Below are 22,857 nucleotides of genomic sequence, written 5' to 3' on the forward strand. Positions count from 1 at the left end.
CACACAGACACACAGAGACAGGCCACCTGGGATGCAATGAGAAGTGACATTGACTGACCTTTATGGGAGTCGTAGAGAGGGTGCGAGGGCAGTGAGGGAGGATCCAGGTGCCCCAGGGACAGGTACGAGCTGGAGTACAGGCTGCCGGGCAGAGGAGGGTAGCCTAAAAAAGAAACAACATTTTATGCACTGAAGTTTACCCCGAAAGAAGACCGTTCAATGATGTCCTCTGCAGCTCTGTCCCCGTTTAGAAATCGGGACAGCTTGGAAAATGTAGATAAAAAGGGGCGTTTGGAGCTTCTGAAAACGTCTGCAGAAGTGACGCGAGATGATTTCAAATCATAAGCAAACAGACACAATGAATAAAGGTCTCCCCCCCCCCCAAAAAAAAGAAATTCTATTAGTTCAAAAGTTTATAGTTGGGTCATTTTTAAAATAAAAAAAAAAAAAAAAACTAGCATTGACTTTATCTTAATCCAACTGGTTTAAAAAGCACAAACATGACACCCAGAACTTAAACGGGCTCAAACAGAGAACGCTTGGACGTAAGAAGGTGAATGTATGAGGATAACTTCAGACTGCTGTGACAGACATTCATTGTGCAGACCTGTTTATACGAGTGAATGACCTGGCTATAAACCCAAACTCTAATAGTGACATCAGCTGTTACTAACATGAGTCAACAGATTGTTGTTGTTTTTTTAGGGCTTTTTGTGCCTTTATTGGAGAGATGTGACAGCGAGTTAGAAATCAGGGGGGAGAGAGAGACAGACAGACAGACAGACAGACAGACAGACAGAGAGACAGAGAGACAGAGAGACAGAGAGACAGACAGAGAGACAGAGAGACAGAGAGACAGAGAGACAGACAGACAGACAGACAGACAGACAGACAGACAGACAGACAGACAGACAGACAGACAGACAGACAGACAGACAGACAGACAGACAGACAGACAGACAGACAGACAGACAGAGAGAGAGAGAGAGAGAGAGAGTGGGGATTGACATGCAGTAAAAGGATGCACAGGCTGGATTCAAACCGGGACAACAGCCTGTAAACATGAGACGCGCGCACTAACCTCTGCGCCTTCAGCGCACCATGAGTCAACAGATTTGACCGATTGGATATTCAACCAGGTACACTCGACCCCGCGTCACCCGTTGGTCATGAGGTCAGTTTGAGGTTGGTCCGGAGCAGCTGCTGCTCTCAGAGACAAGGTCTTAATATAGACAGAGCCTCGTGTCTGATTTTTATGATAGGGCCGAGCTGGCTGCTACTGTGACGCTGGCTTGTGTCCCCCAAAAAGTATATGGGGGGAAAAAAAAGGAAAAAAATGAAGGGTCCGCCACCCAGAGAGGGTGAGACATTCCCTGTTCCCACACTCGGGCCACTCCAAGAAAAATCAAAGACGCCGCGGTCATTCCAGCACGGAGCACCGGCCCCGAGAATAAATCTGTCTCCTGGCTGCGCTTCCAGAGAGAGAAATGAAGAAGCAGGAGGAGCTGGAAGGGAAGTCGGTGGTTGGAGGGAGGCGAAGAGAGACAGAAATACAAGAGGAACGACGTGACGAAAAGTAAAAGGCATGCAGGATAGGTTTCTGCAAAGCTTCCTTCACCTACCGCTAACGGCTAACCTTGATCTCTAACAGCTTTGATACGGCGTTCCTCAGCAGCTTCGATGGATCCTCGGGATGTTGCCACCAGGTTTTAAGAATCTCTCTTTCGGCCGTGGGAACTTTATTTTGGTATTAGAGTCGGTCGGCTCGGACGCTTCTGTAATCAGCAGGACGTTTGATTCTCTTCACCCAAATGTTGAGTACGACGTGTTACACGCACTCGCATAAAACTCTGATTTGACGACGCCGAACTGCCGTACGAAGTGGAACGTTTCCTCGATAACACACATCAGGGAGCATGTAGCACGCTGTCTCTTACACCTGAAGGGCCCAGATGGAGATTTGTCAGCTTGGGAGTTAGAGTCGGTTCGTTCCATAAATAAATATAAAAAGGGGGTAATAACATAAACGCAGCCTTGTGGTGAATTATGTTCTTGTACCTATTCTGAGCTGTGAGCAGTTGCCGGGGAAGCAGAAGCAGAAAAAGGGCAGAAGCACGAGCCGCTGTGAATCCAAGAAAGTCCCATTGAGACAAAAATCTCCTCTTTTTACCGTGACCAAAAAAAAAATGCTGCGAGATATACGTCTCCTCTGAAGTGACCTTCTACTCCAGTAAAGATTTGATAAGAAGACACAAAAGGACAACGGAGGAAAGGGACGGAGATTCAATCACTGACTGAGCAGAGAGGACAGAGAGGCCCGAGGGAGGGACGCGTAAAAAAAAGAAAGGAAAAGAAAAGCACACAAAGAATGTATGTAGAGTTTATAAATAAGTCTTTGGAAGTTTCCAACATTGTTCCCGAGCTAGGTCAGGAGAGGTGCGTTGTAGTAAAGTGGGACAGTAAAACTGGAGAAGGACACACAAAGACAAAGTGCATACTGGACAGAAAGCTCAAAAAAGAACCGAGAGAGAGAGAGAGAGAGAGAGAGGGAAGATAGATTACAGTAATGTATGACAGGCGAAAGGAAGACACCGGGCAGAGACAGAGGAGAGGAGACGCATATAGGACAGAGCCGGGAGCACAGCTACCAGCAGAGACAGAAATGGAACAGGATCCCGCTGGAGTGAGCAATGAGGAGCGGAGAGGAACGAACCTCGTGGGCTTTGGACACGAGCAGACTGGGGAGAAATCGCAAGGAAGTGATGATCGCTTCTGTTCGCAACACCCCGAGTCAGACACCCTGACCCATAATCGAGAGGTGGCAGGACAATTATCTAGTGACGCATTAAGTCATCTGATATATATATTAAAAAAAACACCCTCCAAAAAAGAAAAGAAAAGTACAGGAGTTATGTTTTTAGTCACTGCAGTTCAGTTTCAGTTTGACCCAGAATCCTTTCACTGCCGTCTTCTTCTACTCTGCTCTCTACTCCCTCTGTGACCCTTTGACCTCTGCTCACGCGACACTCATTCATGCCGCCGGTGCCACCGTGAGGAGTCGTAAAGTAGTGGTGATGTGGCGAGTCAGGCTGGCGGGGAAATTGGTTTGGAGTGCTGTATTTTGTTTGGTTTTTTTCCCCCAAAGGTGAAATGAAAAACTTGATTGAATAAGAGAGTCAGGAGGACGGTTCAAGATTCCAGATGTTTATTGTCACTCTGGTTATTGAAGTTCAAACGTGTGAAAGTGGCCGTGTAGCCGAGAGTTCCCTCTCGACCCTCTTTATTTGTTCGGCTTCCTGAGATTATAAATGCGTGAAAAACTGATGTATTCACTGGTTGGTGTTATGTTGCTCTGCTCACTGCAAACGGTGCTCTGAGTTTTGTAAAGCATGTGGGAGGAGGACGCTCTGCTGGACAACCTGCGGGACGACACTGTGATACCATACGATACACTTTGTCTCGGACCTGAGTGCTGCACACATTCAGCTGCCTCTACAGTAGAATCAATCAATCAATCAAGACCAAGACATATGTCGATAATATCGGCCGCCTGGTGCATCAGGGGAGAGAGAGAGAGAGGGGGAGAGGGAGAGAGAGGGAGAGAGAGAGAGAGAGAGCGAGAGCGAGAGATGTCCGCTGAGGAGAGTCGTCATCTACCTTCATGAGCGTGTGATGCCCAGAGCTGAGCCATCTGCAAACTGCTGGGGTTGGCCGTTCTGTACGCTGGGTCAGTGGTCAAGGAGGAGGGGCCTGGATAACCCGGCAGGAAGGGACTGGAGCCTGCCTGGAAGGCTTCGCCTAGGAGGGAAGAATGAAGGCCATCAGTCACCGTGGTAACCACGAGTACAAAACTAATAAACGACAAAGATGATCGATTAAGACTGCATCAGCTGTTACTAGTGTGTGTGTGTGTGTGTGTGTGTATGTTTCTGTGTGTGTGTGTGTTTTTGTGTGTGCTTGTGTGTGTTTTTGTGTGCGTGTGTGTGTATGAAATCGATGCATGCCGACGGCTCTGTGCTGAAGCAGTCTCTTGTAATCACATTATTACTGAGCCACCATGCACTCCATTTCCACAACACAGACCACGGATGGAGTGCGCTGAAGAAGAGGACAGTTGATGTAACCGCCGAACACAAAGCACGCTCATCACAGCTGGAGCGAAGCCTGCGAGCTCAGGAGCACGAGATTTAGGAAGGAAGGCAAATAACTGAAACCATGAATCAGCAAAGAATCAAGTGGTCAATAAGAAGTGGGAAAAAAAAAAGAAGAAAAAAAAGTCAAATTACATCTTTACTCACGTCTTCAGAGTTTACTTCACAGGTGTTTTTAATGTGTAACCGTAGAATCGTAACCACGACACAACACAACCTGACTGATGAGCAGCTCGCACGCTAACGACAGAGAGACGTTGTTAAAGCTGTGCCAGTAGAGGGCGCTGTTTGGCTAGCAGGCTAGCTCCTGGAGCCTAAAGTCGCTGCGAGCAAAGAGTGGAGCGGCGTCATTGTTGAGCAGCGTAGAGGAAAAAGTGGAGCGAGCGAGCGAGACTTTTGTAAGCAAAGCAGTGAAAGAAAGAGATACTTATTTGAGGATCGTTTCACAGTGAGTTTCACTCTACAGAACTCATAAACATGTCGACATTTCCACCGAAACGTAGAAGAAGGAGCACTTTGTTTGTGAGGAGAGCTTTTTGTGCGTCAGCCATGACTCACACAGACCGTTCAAATTCACAGTAAAAAAAAAAAAAAAAAAAAAAAAAAGAAAAGAAAAGAAAGGAGGATGTTTTTATGCCTTGTGTTTACAGTATTTCAAAAAGAGTTGGTATTTGTTCAGTCACTTTTTCTGTGGCAGCGTTTTATGCAGGTCGGTTAAAAACAAAAGTTTCAAACATTCGGTGCCACGGTATCGAAACAGGTATACGTATTGTTTGTATACGTCATTTTTTACGTGTATGCCCTGACACGTTGGGTAATGATTGATTGAAAACACACCCATTCGGATATTTCCATGTTGTCTGAATCCACTCAACTTTATTGTTATTGAGCATTTTTCATACAAAACAAGCAGCCCGGAGCGTTTCAGCACGCGAGCCGTGTTTGTGTCAGTATCGGCCTGAAGTCCAATTTCTGTCAGCACGCCAGTCGATGCATCCCTCCCTCCAATCAGAAATCAGAACAATGCAGGCAGACGCGTACACTGTTTGTCAAAGCATGCGTTTACTTTTTTAATGGAATCAGAACAAAGACGGAGAACCACAAAGACTTCTAAAAGTCCGACGTGACTTTTAGAAGTTACAACCATAAAAACGATGAACTATAAACATCAAAGAGAGCTGAGACCCTCATAAAGCATTTCATATCAATAATACTATATCCTGATCCATTGATTTTATATGACGCTCTCTACTCCCTGCGTGTGAGTCATTAGTCAAATTTGAACCTTAGACTATTACCGCCGCAGCCAATCACAGCCACATAAGAGCTGGAAAAGATTACACACACACACACACACACACACACACACACACATTCACACACCTTCTCCCCCTCCCCGCCCATTACTGGACACACTGCTCAGCCATTACCCTGATAAAACTAACCATGTGTGTAGGGGAAAGGGTGCAGTGTATACATGGAGGAGAGGGGGGAGGGGTCTGTGTGTGTGTGTGTGTGTGTGTGTGTGTGTGTGTGTGTGTGTGTGTGTGTGTGTGTGTGTGTGTGTGTGTGTGTGTGTGTGTGTGTGTGCATTAGTCCTGTGGGAATCTGAGAAACATGCTGTGCTCACTGAGTTCCCTCTGCATCTAAATCTGTACATTAAAACCAAAGACACACACAGAGTGCGTCTGTAAATCAATAGCAAATGCAGCGTACCAATTAATCACAAACTGAGGCGTGCACACGCATGCAGCATTGATGTTGCGCGTGTGTGTGTGTGTGTGTGTGTGTGTGTGTGTGTGTGTGTGTGTGTGTCCTCTGCTTTTTAAAATACTGTGTAGGAGGATCTTTGCACACTCGGTGCGCTCACACACAGATTTATTGAAGCCTTTCCATGTTTGCCTGCGTGTGTGTGTGTGCCTTTGCTGCACGTGTGTGTATTCAGGGTCTGTGTGTGTGTGTGTGTGTTTTTCTGAAGTGGCTTCACTGCATCACTGTGTGTGACCGCGCTGACATGTGTAAACAGTTGTGTGAAGGGTTCGGAGCGAAGACCCGTTGAGTCAGAGTGGGAGCTCCACACACACACACACACACACACACAGAAAAACACACATGTGTAATAACAGAGATATGAATCCCACCATCCCGTCAGTTCCTGGTAATACGTTAAATAAGCACACACACACACACACACACACACACACACACACACACACACACACACACACACACACACACACACACACACACACACACACACACACACACACACACACACACACACACACACACACACACACACACACACACACACACACACACACACACACACACACACACACACACACACACACACACACACACACACTGTGATTAACCTTTAGTTAGTCTTGGTACGTTAACTCTGCTGGAACTCCTCCTCCCCCCCTCCCTCCCACACACAACACTGCGTCTCAAAGTGTCCTCCATTATTTATTACAGCGGGGACATTATCACACTGAACTGATTACAGTCCGCCTCTCTGAACACAGAGCACAGAAGAAAAAAGGAAGAGGTAAAAAGGAGTGATAAAGCGTTCTTTATAACCTTTAGTTATCCGTGGGCCGCCACGTTACGAGGAAAGTGTCCAACGTGTCCAAACGTTTCCGTACGTGAGCAAATGTTAAACCACACAGGGGGTCAATTGATTTATTCATATTGATGAGATGAAGAGATTGAAGACTCTGGGAACGACGTCACACCCGACTTGACTGCATTCCAGTTGGAAAAGCAACATGGACGACGGCAGGAGTGACAACGTTCGTACGCACTACGCGAAAGTTTACACGCAGAAATAACTCGACGACGCGTCAACAGATTTAATGACACAAAGAGAGGACTAAGCTGCCGACAAACACACAGCCATGTTGGATTCTTTACTCTAAAATAGCGCGGTTTCCCAGATTCACTTGTCATTGATTATGTTTTAAAGATCTCCTGTTTGAATCCGACCGCGTGTGTGATGGGAGCGTTTCCTCTCGTTTCTCTTCGGGCTCTTTGCGTGTGAAAAGAGCATCTTTAAAGTCGAAGGCTTCTTCTAAACTCGGAATTTCAGACTTCCGAGATCAAATGGAACGCTGCATCACTCTTTATGGATACCGCCGCAGATACTTTTCTAGAATTATGTGGAAAGACGAGACAAAAATACCATACAGACTATGAAATAAATTATTGTAATCAAATTGGACATTTTAGCTTTTTAAAAAGTCTTGGCGACTGCGGATTCAATGATTTGTTTACAAGCTGATTGGAGCTCATGTTGACAAATCTTTTACCATGTTTGATATTTTCTTCTTTTTCTTTCCAAATTTCACATAAAACCTGTTTTTTTTTTTCTTCTTTTTTCCTGACCGATGATTTAAACACATCACGTTGTCTTTACGTTTGCCTAAAGGTCATTTTACTTTCTTATTTTGGGCTTTTAATGTCTTTATCAGAGAGAGAGAGAGAGAGAGGACAGTGGATCAAGTCAGAAGTTTGAGGACAGAGAGAGCGAGGGAATGAAGTGTCGGGTTCGAACACGGGTAACTGGACTTAAGCTTGTGTAGCTTGTTCTGATAACGTAAAGCACTTTTGCGACTCGCCCCGTCCTTCCAGTTGAGAGACGACCGACTCAACAGACTGAACCACTGCCGCCACACGGCGTCCGCTTGGAGGACAACAGCCAGCAAACTAACAACACACCTCTTATAGCCATTTCACTGACCCAATATGAAAAAAAAACCCTAATGTGACCTTCTTTAAAAAGCCAACTCGCTGCCCTGTCAACACAAATTACACCCAACCCACTTCAAGAAATTATTTCAAAATTACATTTGACTTCCTTCTGATCTTCAAATTCGGTCAAATTAAGCTCAACTTCAGATCTCTTCACACGGCCATCGTTATAAACCAGTGACTGTGATTTGATGTTAAAAAATGACGTTACGTAAAAAGGACCCATTTAGGAGCCAGAGTGTCAGTATCGACTAGCTTCAACACTATTGATTCCTTGGTTGCGTCCCAATGGCTCCTCATGACGTTTTCATGATGTCATCATGAGAGTAATAATAAACCCATCAAAGTGTTAGCTAACTACACGTCAGTGCCAGCAGTCATTCCAACATTTGTCCTAAAAATGACTCACGTACGACTTATTTTCCAATCGTTACCTGGTGTGTAAAAGAAACAAAACAAAGCAGAGATACTGTTACACGCACACGCACACGCGCACACGCACACACACACACACACACACACACACACACACACCTGTCAAGGCTCTCATAGGATGTCAGCAGTTTCCATTCCTTCAGGCCAAACACCAGGGTCTCTCTCTCTCTCTCTCTCTCTCTCTCTCTCTCTCTCTCTCTCTCTCACACACACACACACACACACACATATATATATATATATATATAACACACACACACACACCACTAGGGTATGGATCAATTTCAGCTTTGTGGTTGCCCTGAAGGACATTTATCGAACACACACACGCCGACACACACAGGTTCCAACAGTCTGTGTTCCTCTTTGTGCCAGTTATCAGGAAAACAAATACAACTCCAAAATTCCCTGTTCCCCTTCCTGAACAGTCCGAGGGAGGAAGAAGAGGGCGTTGGTGGATTGAGGGAAAACAATTTCGCTCCTCGTTCCAGAAAGAAAAAATAAACCCTCCGCCCTGTAGCTGAGAGGGAAACGCTTCTTTAAATGTTTTGGAATTACTCTTTTTATTGCCGCCCTCTCTCTTTTTCTCCCAGCCCTTTCCTTCCTTGCTTCCTTCCTTCCTTCCTCTCTCTGCCTTCACAACTCTGTTCTGCTTTCCGACCCCCAATGCAAACACACACACACACACACACACACACACACAAACAAACACTTTGGCTTCCACTTCACAAGACAGTTTGTTTGCTGTATTGGGATAAGAAGGTTGCCAAGAAACACGCTCTCTGACTCCCAACACGTTCTGAGCCTCTATTTTCAGATCCTCATAAAACACTATATCTCCATGTCGGAGAGGACAAACACACACAGTAAGAATTCCGGTACAAGAGCCTCGCTTGTAACTAAATCTAAACCGAAAAAAAAAAAAAAAAATAGAATGCAAAACCAATACCAAAACACGTTTGAAAAACGGGAACACAGTGATCCAAAAATGTTCCTCACAAGTGTCCCCAACGAGCGCACGCTGCTATTAAGCGACAGTTTGGCAGAAAAGAGAGCGCGACAAGTGAATGTTTTTTGTCTGTGTCTCGGAGAGTAAAAAAAAAAAGAAAGAAAAAGAAAAAGAAAAGCACAGGATCAATTCCCCTCCAGCTTCATCTGCTCAGGTTAGCGTTTAAAGAACAGTCGTCAAACCACACGGACACGTTAATATCTGATGAGTCTCCACTTTTTCCAGAAGAAGTTGGTCAACGAGAAATTGATTCGTCGAGGGCATTAAGTAACTATGGGAAAGTAGTCAAATATGACAGATAAGTCAGATAACAGCCTGACCAGTGACCGTCGGTGTCGGCTAATATCGGCCGATATAATTAGATTTATTGGCCAGTCAAATAGCCCTTTTAACATTCTCACTCTCCAGAGATGTTCTGATAACTGCATTTGAGGGATCAACATAATTAATATGTACATATATGTATATCTAACTTTTTAGATCTAAGAAAGAGAGATCGACCGATACATCGCTGTCCGATTATTTTCTCTCCTTCAATTCAAAATCTGTATCGGCCCCAAAAAAACGTCATAACGGCCTGACCCGAGAAAGTAACTTGCATGACACGGGACTTCGGTTCTGAAGATTGTCCAAACGGATGGTCATGAGGTGTGAGGCGTGCACAGATTGAATCTACTCGGATCAGCAGATATGCTTATCAATCACGGCGTATCCACGCGACGTCTTCACTCATAGTTTTGCTTTTTCTTCTCTCTTTACTTTTTAAAGTGGCGTGTTCCTAAAACCAAACCGTGACGGAGTGACAATAAGGCAGCAGCAGAGACAAAACCAGACTTTAAAACTGACTTTAGAAGTCTGGCGTATGATTTTATCCTCCTGAAAATAACAAACTCTCTCTGACACTCTGAAGGAAACACACCTCGTGTGTGTGTGTGTGTGTGTGTGTGTGTGTGTGTGTGTGTGTGTGCGTGTGTGTTTGAGCCTCACTGTGCCTCCGAAATCTCCCGTGAAGATGGCAGGTGTTGTTTTGACAAACTCCTCCATACCAGTGAATGGAGACACACACACACACACACACACACTCACACACACACACACACAAAGACAGACTGGCATGCACAGTTGCATGGTAACACAGTTGCAGTGAAACAATCGCGCACACATCCTCAAGAAGAAAGTGTGACAACCACATCTCCGCTTGCAACTCAGACTGAGATGACTTCTGCTTGAAACGTTTCAAAAGGAGGAACGAAAACAAAGCCTCTGAGGTTGCTGACTGACGGGGGAGGTCTGATCTTTAAATGACAAGAAAAAAAAAAAAAGATCTGCACAGTTTCCCCACAGTGCCTCAGCCTCTAAAGAGTTAACAAATTGTGGTCTGTGAAAATTTTGAAATCTTTTGAAGGTTTATTTTTGGGACTTTTTAAGAGATATGACCGGGGATAGAGTCAGAAACCAGGCAGTGACTTACAGGGGAAAAAAGCCACAGGTTGGATTTGACCCCGGGGCCAACAGTCTCCGCACATTAGGGGCACAAACTGACCACTAGGCCACCGCTGCCCCAAGATGTTTATTCTTTAACACACTGTGTGAATGAGATACCTGATTCCTAAGAGCAATTCTTCTTCTTCTAAAAGTGAGCAACAACGGTCCAGGCGACGGCTGACTGAATCGATCTGACCGTTGTACAAGTCGGAGCTTTCAGACCGCCAGCGAGACTGGAGCGTCTACTGATGTCACTGTGAGACACTTTAATCATTTAATAGTGCTGCGTAAATTAACTATCATATCTTAGTTTCAGCGATTGTTTAGAAAAATCTCAGCATCAGCAGTATGAGTGATGTAAGCTGATTAGAGCTGGTGTTAGGAAGTTAATCAGTTCTTAATTCCCTCCACGATATCTCCGGGGGAAACTGTTTTCTCCTTCAAACAAATCTATCTTATCTACGTATTTACCTTGGCCGAGTAGTCATTTACTGAGCCCACTTCTTACACGCATGTCGCCACTTCCTGTTATCCCGCCGAGTTCATCACAGGTTATTTGGGTGTTTTTTTAGACTTACAGCAGGACAATCAACAGTTAAAAATTCGAACGACAATTTTGGCCTCCCGTGATTTTAAAGAAACGAGATAGTGGAGCTCAAACGTGGGTTTTTTTCTCTTTTATTTTGTCATCATCGCTGTCTCAGAAACTCAGAAAGTTTATTACATTATGTTTAAAGTATTTTAAGTTTAATAAATTGTGATTTTAATAATCAGTCAAAAATAATCCTGATTATGAGTTCTGACAGAATCGAGGACTTGTTACAAAGTTCGGCTGCTTCGAGTGGAAAAGGACGCTGATCGTTTTTTCTTCTCTCTTTTTTTTTAAATCCCTGAAACAGAATTACAGTCGGTGCTGCGTCTCTTTAATTCGATGCACAATGCCGATGTGCTCGGCCATGCAGGTTGTGTTCCCCTTCTTACAAGAGATGATCTCGAAACATAAAAATCGCATTTTGCCTCGTCGTTTTGTCTTTTTGGATCAATGTCTCCACATTTAAGAACTTGTGTTCATAAATTCAGCCACCAGAATTCTTCTTTGAGTCGTCGAGTGGTTGTTGGCTGGCGTGTTTTTTTTTTGCGGTGAAATGTATGTCATTGACTTTCGTGTTTTAAAAAGGCGACGGCGACGCGTTATTAGAACGGGGTTTTGGACGACCATTAATGAGACGTTTGTGCAGGTAGGACGCCGTGATGTCACCACGCTGCTCATGTTCCACCTGCTCAGCGCGTCGCCGTTCATGTAACCACACAATCTTCACCGCCTATGCCCGGAGGAATATCATAAAGCTTATGTAAGGGGCCAAGCAAAGACTAGACAGACGGCGTGTGTGTGTGTGTGTGTGTGTGTTAACGTGTGTGTGTGTGTGTTAACGTATGTGTGTGTTTGAGTGACCTTTGAGTGCTGTTTGACTTAAAGAAGAATCTGGCACACAGAGCTCCACTTACTTCATGCTTCAGGTATGTCGACATGCCACGGCATGCTCGTTTTCTCACCGAACACACACGCCTATCACTCTTGTGTTTGACAGTTGAGTGTGTGTGTGTGTGTGTGTGTGTGTGTGTGTGTGTGTGTGTGTGTGTGTGTGTGTGTGTGTGTGTGTGTGTGTGTGTGTGTGTGTGTGTGTGTGTGTGTGTGTGTGTGTGTGTGTGTGTGTGTGTGTGTGTGTGTGCGCGCGCGTGACTGTGTCGTTTGTCTGCCTCATGACGGGTTTATTGGAGCAGGGCAGCGGTGCCTTGTGCTTTAAGGAGCCTTTTTCTCTTTGCTGAAGGATTCAATTAATCTGAGAGGGGATGTGTCCGAGCTATTTTCTCACACACACACACACACAGAGGAGGGGGTTGTGTCTTGAATACATACAGTATAAACACACACTCACCACATTAATGTTAGGGTAAACAGACACACTAACCAAGCAGTGTGGAAGAAAAACTGGTAACCCTGCCCTGTTCGCTGCATGAATCATACTCAAACTCCTCTGCATGCGTGTGTGTGTGTGCGTTTCAGTGTGTGTGTGTGTGTGTGTGTGTGTGTGTGTCTGAAAGAGGGCCACCACATTTATCTAGCCAAGTATGAATGTGTTGTGGTCAGGATAAATCTCTTCCTTTCTCTCTCCGTCTCTGCAGAGCGTCTCAGGGGGAAACCCCGGCTGTTCTGCACTAAGCACAATCACATGCTCCCATTCCCATACACAAGAACCCAATCCTCTCATCTACACTGCCTGCCTCCCTCACACACACACACACACACACACACACACACAACCTCAGCTCTTATCTGTAGAAAAAAAAAAAAAACAACAACCACCACCACTTTCCCCCCCTTTGGGATTCTGCCCATTAAGTTCTTCTTTACCATTTGTCTCCTTCTATTGACTTCCTTTCTCTGACATCAGTACAGCATCTACATTCACCGCTGTGCCTCACTCGTATCTTACTCTACCTTTTAGTGAATACTGAGAGTGTTTGAACGTGTTTCTGTGCGCGTGAGAGAGAGAGAGACACAAAAGAGCAGAACAAGTTCCCCATACAGACGTGTTATCCTTAAGTCTTACAGATGAGGGACGCCGCCCTGAACGCCATCCTCGCTCTCTCGCAGCCTCCACTCGTCCAACAAACTAAACCGTCCATACACTTTGAAATAATACTGGCAAACAATGGGGCGAATCATGTAACACAACGAGGAGGTTCAAGCTACGCCCATTTCATGATGGGTTGAGTTTCCAGGAGGTGGTGAGGCGTTGCAAAGAGCTGCCGGGTTCACAGGATGTGAGGTTTTTTAATGATTCAACCACAGTTCACCTTTTTTGTGTTTGTTTGGAAGAAGACGAGCTGACACATCAGCCGGTAATATTCCTGGGGAAAAGATGTCATAGTGGAAAAATCTGTCTATAAAAGAGCGTTTAGCACAAGTAAGACACATTTACGATTGTTGCTCTCGCATCTTTTACTCGTTCTCCATCTTATCCTCCAGCCACTTTTAGGTTGTTACAACTCCCACGTGCTTATTTTCCCCTGTGAGCATTTTGTGGCATGAACACGAGGATTGATGAATAAAAATAGGTATTGTGAGAACGCCATTGTACCGCGTGAGCCCGTCATTAATAGGAGCTGAATACAACAGCAACACAGGGAAGTTACTTTACCGAGTCAGTTCAGCGGATTTCTCGACAACGAGGCCAAGAGGCAACCTGATTGGCAGGTGGAGTGTGATGTAACCGTTTGTTAAGGGTCTCTTAGCTTTTTTTTTTTTTTTTTTTTTTTTTTTTAGTTTGACAAAAGTGAAGGGGAGACTGACGAGTCGACGTAGCGGATGGATGCAATCAGGCTTCAAATGTGGCGTCTCCAAACACTGACGTGCTGGTCTGAGTGACATGAACACCATGAGAGAGAACGAGGGAACATTAACTTAAGGCGAGTTGTCATTCAAAAGATAGCAAACAACAACATCGTTTTAGGATGATGTAACTACAGGCAGAGCTGAACGGAAGGGTTTCTCCCATTTAGACCCCAGGAGGCCCAAAACAAAAAGAAGAGAACTGAAAAATAAAACATTTGAAAGCTTTAAAGTATTGGCTTTAACTGCACATTTAAAATTCCTCTTTGCACTCATGTTCATCGTTTCATGAGACGTCGACGTCTCATCAGGTCTAAATGGGTTATCCGACCTTTTTGGTTGACATTTTTTTTGGACTGTCGCCTACATTTGCTTAAGTTTGTTTGCATGTGCTTTTTTTTTTTTTAACTAGATGGATTCACCGCAAAGAGTTATTCAAATCCAAAAACAAACAAACCACAGGTAGCTTAAACCTGGAAAAAACATGGACATGTAGAGATGTGTTAGCATTCTTCGCGGTTGATGCTGCACGCCAGGGCTGGGAATCTTCGGGTGTCTCACGATTCGATTTCGAGGTTGATTCTAATTTATTTTTCGATTCAAAAACAATTCTTGACTCATGGATTCAAAGTGACATTTTGAATGAGTACATACTTCAGGATCCACCGCAGCCGTCTTTGAGACTGGCTGAATTTCTTGCTGCTATATTTTGAATTCTACATAGCTAAAGAGCTAGCCTTAGCACTTAGCAGGAAGTGGCTAATTACCCCCCAAAAAAGGAAGTTGTGAATCTATTTAAAATCTTAGAAGATTCAGATCTTTCATGAATGTTTGATTTTTGCTCACCCTTACTGCGTACGCGGTACAAAATAAAACTTTTATGCATCACATCCACATAATGCTAATAGCTGCTGTTTTTGAGGCTGTCGCACTATTTGATACTCAGTGTCCACTGATTGGCACGTTCAGGGAGCCGAATTGATATCAGGGAGGAAGTATGGTATCAGAAGATCTCCTGAGAAATGATGTCAGATAATGTGCAGCCGCCTTCACCTTCAGCAGAAACAGTGAGGGCTATTCTCCTGCATCGCTCCGAGGTGCAGTCACATTACAGCGGGGTCCGACCTCTGCTGTGCTCAGAGGCAGAGGGAAGGGGAGAGAACAGATGGCCTCAATCTGCATACGGACGCTCCGGCAGACCTCCAGTAGACAAGAGGACCATTTACAGCCATTTTATAAACAAAGACTAAAGACCTTATCGTGTTTAGATTGAACCTTTGTGCGATTACGAAAAAAAGGACTAAAGGTTCAAAATGTATGAGAGGCCCCACCAAGGTCAACAAACTATGTCCAACACACAGAAAAGGGAAAAAACGCAGACAGGCTTCTCTATCGAGTGAGGTGGAAAACCCTTTCAAAAAAAGAAACTTGAAAATAAAGAAAGTAATAGATCCTGCTGGGACGTGAAGTTGTGTTGGCTGCTGAACTCTGCTGTCACCGGGTCAGCCAAAAACAACAGTGCATTAAAAAAAAAAAAAAAAAAAAAAAAAAAAAAAAAAAGCTCGAAACGCAATGTAAACAAAAAAAACAGCACCAGGGGCGACCTCGGCTCCTTTGCGGGGGTCCTCGAGCGCTGGGTTCACGCCGTTTATCGCGAGTTAAATGGGACCATTATGAACATAAGCAATTACCAGGTAATTATCATGTAACAGGCCTGTGTGGTGTTATTACAGGCGCGGGGCTGAGATCTCTGTCGAGTTTGGTTAATGTAATGTGCAGGGATTTGATATTAAAGGGTGGGTGTGTGTGTGTGTGTGGGGGGGGGGGGGGGTCATAAAGCTAAATGACCTGCATCGTACGTTAGCTGTGGTGGTGTGTTTCAGTGGGTGGAGGATGAGAGTCTGCGTAGGGGAGATGATGAGAAGGTCAGTGTGTGGGCTGAATAAAATGCATCCCGTTTTATGGAGAGAGAAGAAAAAAAAGTGTTTAAGCTGACAATCCATGCTGGAATAGTGGTTGGGTCAATTCCACTTCGAGCGCGCGCGCACACACACACACACACACACACAAAAATACACACCTGCACGCTGTTTTCAGCTGGTTTCACAAGCCACAGGAGGTGGGACATTATCCCTCCGCTGTTGCTACACACTCAGAGAGATGGTATTTGCACGGTTTAGAGTAAATCCAAACATCTAATCGCTCCTCCTGAACACATTTTCCACGTTACACCTTCAGCCCGCAAAAAAATCACATCAACTCGCTGCAATAAGCTGCGCCCTGGCCCGTCGCTTTGCCGCGATTCACCCATCAATCATCCCCACGCCCCCCTGCTGTGAGCTGATTTCATCTCTGACAGCTTCTTCACGTGTGTGTGTGTGTGTGTGTGTGTGTAAGTGTGTGTGTGTGTGTGTGTGTGTGTGTAAGTGGAGTGTGTGGACTCTGCCCGTGTGTCAAATTAACGCTTCATCAGAGCCCTGCCCTGGGAGCACCGCATTGCTTTACCAGACCTTCTGGTACTCCATGATCGAAATGACAAGTGCTGCATTGAACCCCACGCTCTGCAACAACACCGAGAGAACAGCGAAGGAGGGGTTGGTTTTTTTTTGTTTTTTTTTTAAATATCTCTGGGGTTTACCTTTGAATAAAAAGAAAAAAAACAAAAAAAACAACTGGAGCTGACTACTTCTGCAGCGACATGACTTCCTCCGAGGGGAAGTAAGTCAGTGTTTGTTCAGACTCTCCAGCAAACCTCTTTCCCCTTTTTTTTTCTCCCTCACCACAAACCTGGTGTAACATTACTTTTGACACACGCTGTCATTTCATGACGTCAGTGACTGACAGCAGGAGCACACTTCACTGTGCACAAAGTGAGTCCAAAGGGAAATAAGCAGCTCAGTAGTTAACATATGTACTGTAGATGCTCAACAGGACAACACACACACACACACACACTCCTACTACATTTATACAAACACATGTTGGTTCACTTTACAGAGACGCTGCTTCTTTAATGGAACATGGAAACTCTCCACCCTCTCACACACCCTCTCATGTGCTTCGAAGCAGCAGAGGCTGGTGTCGAACAGAATCTGTACAAATGCAGTAAACATCAGCATCAGTCATTCACCAAGTGTGTCCAGTGGAGATGCTTTCACTCCAAACACTGAACCACAGATCACACAAACACTCAGAAAGGGTCACGAGTGATCTGTCATCCCCACAACTTTATTCCCCCCCCCCCCCCACCCCCACCCTCTCTTTGCACACACCGAAAAAAATAATGTTTTCTGCTCTCACAGCAATGACGCCGAAATTGCACACATGCCTTCCAGTGCCATTGCACCCTGACCTGCATTCTGCTGCAGCAACACCCACCAAAGCACCACAGGCAGCGACAGGCAGCTCCGATCGAGCCTTTACAACCATCGCTGTGTGCCTCTATTTTCCCCGAAGCCGACAAAAGTACCTTCACCTTGAGCCCACAGTTTTACATCTGTTACTTGTCTTTAACAGCCACACCTCCTTACGAGACCTACATCTGGGTTTATTTCCCCCACACACACACACACACAAACACCGTGGCGACAACCAAGTGATGACCGCACATGCTGACACAAACTGTGCGCATTTTGGCGCAGCGCTATTTTCAAGTTAATCTTTGATCACTTCAGGGGTTGTAACATTACATCATCCACGCAATACAACAAACAACATGCACTTACTGTGGTGTGGATGTAAGTTAATGGCCGTTGACAAGAATTTTCCAGAGTGGAGAGGCGGCGGATGACTCGCGCCCAAGTGGCCGGGCGAGGGAGGGATCCTCCCGGTTGCTGCTGCTGCTCCGAGTCGGTGAGACTCCATTGCGAGCCCCGCCAACAACGGAGGTGGTACGTGGACAGATCGGGGGGGTCCAAAATCTCTGCCATCCATTATATACGGAGAGGAAAGTTAGGGGAAGAAATAGTCCGTTCGGATAGGCCCCTTGTTCCGAAGAAGGAAAAAAAAAAAGCCAATGTTGGCTATAATAATGTCTTTAGTTTCCTTGGCGAGTCGGGCTCCTTTTCAGCCATCCTGCTGACCTAAAAACACACAACAAGAAAAACATCGCTTGATACACAATCAAAGGGGACACTGAGCAAACTGTTTTGGAAGTGATTGTTTTCGGATTTCTCCTCTTTCCAGCGAAACAGGCGGTCCAAGCCGCGCAATGACGCAGTTTGGAAATGCACTTCAAAAACTGAACGTTGCATAAAGCTTGTCGACAGATGGATAGTATATGTTCTTACTGATGTATATCAACTGCGGGACTAATTGAAGGGTTAACTTATCTCTACAACTCTATTATCTAACATTTTTTTAGCGGACTATCTACACTCCACCCCCCCTCCACACACACACACACACAGCTCGACGCGCAGCAGCCGCTCTGGAGCTGCTCTTCCCTGGGAAACACATGCAGGAGAGAGGGGGGAGGCCAGCTGCTCTGTACCCGGCCATGAAAACACCCTCCTGGTCCCGCAATGGAAACGCACACCGTCACATTTTAAAACAACAATTTCTACATGTTTCCGATTACACCGCTGTTTACCTACACCAGCAATATACGCTTTTGCTCGAGTCTCCCTGAAAGCCAATACACCACCTACTGAAAGCGCATCAAATATAAATTTCAAACGGGTTAAAAATAAATAAGGTTGCAAAAGGCTGCATCATTCAGCAGCGGGGTGATCGGTGTTTTGTTCCCCCATGGAAGCGAATGGAGTCCAGGCTACAGCTGGACCTGGGTGTTGCTTCCCAAAGAAAAGAAATCTAAACATTTAACACTTTTAAAACTAGGAAAACACAATTTGTGAAGGTTTGGCATCTGGCACTAAGCTTAAATAACTCGTATTAAGATGCGTAATACGGTGTGTTTAATCTGTAATAGCCTATCGTTTTAAGCAATGCGCCTAAAGCTGATAAAAGGTCGATTTTAATGTAAATATAGCCGATTGTGAGAACATGTTTCGCAGGGATCGATATTTGTCATACTGAAAGTTTTGAAAATAAATAGATGATAAGAAACCTAACTTTAAGAAAATAACAACATAGCCTACAATTGTGACTTTATCCGTGCGGGTAGGATTAAAAATGATGTCATGTTGATTCTATTTATTTTCCAACTACACCCAAAATAGGAACCATTCAAACACTATTTGTTCTTCGGATTAAAAATAAAACAAGAAAGAAAAGTCGAGATAACCTTCAAAAAAGCTGCAAGCCCAAACACATGACTCGTGATAAACAGGCTACAGGCGGGACAAGAAGAAATCACAATAAACCATGTTTCCTTCGACAACAACAAAAAAAGAAAAACACTCCCTGACACAAATGTCGGCTTCAAAGCTATCTGAAATAGACCTGGTGGTTTGTAATAAATGCATCCATTCCCCCTGCTGATGCATGCGGCACGGCAGAAGAGGAGCACGGCGTTTCAGCCACGTTTCAAACTTTTCACGGTTCCATTAAATGACACGCAAAAACTTTCTCGGCGGAAATGTCTGCAACAAAAAAAGGGGACTTTTCACAACGACAAGAAGCCCCTTATAAATCCAAAATAGTCAACGCTATAATCTCCGCGCCCTTTTCATAAATATTTGTTTATCCATAATCTATTAAACACGATAACAACGTGGATTATTTAGTTGTATAAAAGTAGACCAACAAGAAAAAAAACATGCCGATCGCTTACTTCAAAGTAGAAAATGTTGAGGAGCAAGCGAAAAAAAATATTTCTCAAAATCCGTCGTGGTTGTTCGTAGGACTTCGGTAGTCCATTGCTGGCTCGTCCGAAGGTAAACTGAAGGGATAACTAGTGGGGGGAGAAACAGACCCTGACGCGTCCGTAAACTCTTCAGCAATGAAACACAGCATTGTTTTTGCAGGCCCCGCCCACCTACCCTTCGCTTCCACCCAACCCCGAGCCCAGCCCTGGATGGTTTGCAAAGCTGCTGTCCGATTGGCTGGACGAACTGTCAATCAAAGTCCCAGCATTAAAAAAAGACATACTGGCCTCGCGCCAGCACTACAAAACCAATTATGGAGCAAGGAGGTTGAGCCCGTTTCAAGGTCCCCTCTCCCTTCAAGACTTGAGTGATCAAAACAACAGTGGGTTTCTGTTTTTTTTTTTTAAAGAGGGACGATGTTGGTCGTGGTGGGGACGAGTTTCAAGGCGACCCCCCCCCCATTACCATTTTCATGCTTGTTATAATAGACGCTATAGGATGGGGCAAAAGTATGGGGGCGTTGTTTCACATTTAATAATATGGTTACTGTTTACAATTTCTCACTGGAAGAATCAGCTAAAACAGTCAAACTTTTTTTTTTAGCTATGTGTTTATATTATAATTGGAAAAAATACACTTGATTGCAGATTCAAATATATATATATATATATATATATATATATATATATATATATATATATATATATACGGAAGATAACAGGAAGACATAAAGTAATCAGGCCGAACATACAAATTACAAAGTTCAGCCCTTAAGAGTTTGTACTTGAATTATCTTTACTCATTTATTTTAGCCCTGAAAGATATGTAAGTATGGGCTATAATTTAAAGATTTAACATGCATAATTCAGAATAGTCCATTAAAAGTAAAGTGAACTTTCATTAATAAATATTTGTTATTTATATTTGATTCTTCATGGATGTTATTTTGATTTTCTCAGATGAATGCCAGCCTTTCTTTTCTGTAGGCCTATGCAAATGGCCCCAAGGACGGAGAAGCTATACACTGGATGTCTCCTGGTGTTCAATCTGCCGGGAGTCTTAGCAGGGACGGACACAGATTTGCATAAGAAGAGAAGGGAAAAGTGGCGCACTCATTTAGTGCTTTATTTTAAGCTGAAATTCAGAAAAGGAGGGGGTGTGTGAACCAGACCTTGAGCCTATATGTAAACTAGGGTCCTGAAAGTCCCTCTCACATGACCCCCCTCGTGAAAAGTATACTGTATTACTCTTTAGGTTTTTTTTTTAAGATTTACATTTCCCTTTGAGTTAAACCGCTCATAGTTAGAAAAAAATGTTGATTAAAAAAAATACACGAAGCGGTTTCAAGCTCCCCCATGTCCCCCCCCCCCCTCCTTCTACTTCTCCAGCCCCTCCTTCTTCCAGTGAGTCGGTTTCAAGGACGCCCTCCGATAGGGGACAGAGAGCCTCCAAAACAGCGAGCAAACCGCGGAAGAAGACGAGAGAGGACGGCTGTAGTTCCGTCGAAGCTGCGGAAAAACTGACTCGCTGTGTGGTTGGTTTGCTGATGGTTCCGAGAAGCCCTCAATTAAAGTCGGTTTGTTGTTTTTTTTTCGTGTCATATTTTGATTCTCAACCAACGGTGCCACTGAGCCGAGCAGAGAGGCCGCTCAGTGTCCGCCCTCACCCGGCTGACCTTCTCTGACTAGACCCGGGGAGGGAATTACTAGGCGGAGATCACGGTGAGGTCCCGTCCGAGGGGACCAAGCGGCCCTTTGTTCTCCAAAATTGCTCCGACTGGGAATTTAGACAATGCCTTTAGATTAGAGCCCTATTGTTGCTTTCTTTTCACCCTGCAGGCTGGAAGCAGGTTTCTTCTTCTCCTTGTTGTTTTTCTTGTCAACTGCCGTGGGGGTTAAGTCCACTTTCAGGTGGGTTTTTTGCTGCAGGAGTGTATAGTGGTTGTTTTAGTAGGCTAATGGTATTTTTTTTTTGAACAGATAAGACATGGATCCTTTCATATGAAAAGGGAATAGTAGCCTATAAATTAATCCATCAAGTTTAGAGTTCAGAGTAATTTAACTGTAGCCATTTGATTTTGTTTTGCTAAATTACAAAATAAGATTTTTATATAATATGAGGTCTAGAGATTTTTATCGACTGCATGCTCGCACCTGATCATATAACAGATACACTGTCCGTTTATTTCTAGGTTATCCATGTTATGCCTTACAGCAGGAGCAGATGGGACCATTTGGTAGATTGTGTGTTTTTTATAGCCCATACACCAACTGGGCTGTTTGAGGATGGTCCAACTTAAAGCTCCAAGCCCGTCCTCTCTTTGGGACTGCAGTGGAAAAGTACAGAGATTTATAGCCTCAAGGCTGCTGAGTCAATATAAAACCACAGCCAATGTTTCATTACTAGAACATTGTTTTTTTATTACTTGTTATCCCCAACTGTTTTTTTTTCTTTCTCAGCTCTCATCACTGCCAGAACAACATGCCATCTCTGCATTACACTTAAATGGACCGTAGTTGTCTAAATATCATTGTCGGGTTTGTAGGTTTATTTCTGTCCCTATCTTTTCAAGGATCGGGTAAATGATTTGATTTGTCGGCCAGACAGTGAAACGTTTACCCACAGGGGCTGGAGCAAAGGCACAGCATTGATTAGTCCATCTGGAGGGGGTTCACCCCTCTCTGCAGAAGAAAACCACAAATAAATAAATACAGAGAAATTTTTCCAGCATAAGCACCTAATCCGACTCTTTAACAATAACAGAGTTTGCGCATTGACATATGGGCTGGTACCAATAAAGCCTGAATGTATGGTCATTGTCACAGTTAAACACATCCCCTACCATATTACATAATATTT

At 44.4% G+C, this 22,857-nt stretch overlaps 1 protein-coding gene across 4 annotated transcripts in view; it reads right to left on the reverse strand.

Annotated features, from left to right (window-relative positions):
• Nucleotides 1–20,167, reverse strand: part of tnrc18 (trinucleotide repeat containing 18) — a 47,308-nt gene extending 27,141 nt beyond the window's left edge. For all 4 annotated transcript variants that reach the window (XM_079366775.1, XM_079366776.1, XM_079366777.1 and 1 more), the window contains exons 1-4: nt 19,965–20,167; nt 17,956–18,312; nt 3,658–3,798; nt 59–163 (exon numbers count right to left, since the gene is read on the reverse strand). In XM_079366775.1, coding sequence (XP_079222901.1) covers nt 59–163; nt 3,658–3,798; nt 17,956–18,163 — 454 coding nt within the window. In that variant the 5' untranslated portion in view covers nt 18,164–18,312; nt 19,965–20,167. The remainder of the gene's footprint in view (nt 1–58; nt 164–3,657; nt 3,799–17,955; nt 18,313–19,964) is intronic.
• Between the last annotated feature and the right edge of the window lie 2,690 nt (nt 20,168–22,857).

This window comes from Symphodus melops (genome assembly GCF_947650265.1).
Source record: "Symphodus melops genome assembly, chromosome: 17".
In the NCBI taxonomy this organism is placed as follows: domain Eukaryota; kingdom Metazoa; phylum Chordata; class Actinopteri; order Labriformes; family Labridae; genus Symphodus; species Symphodus melops.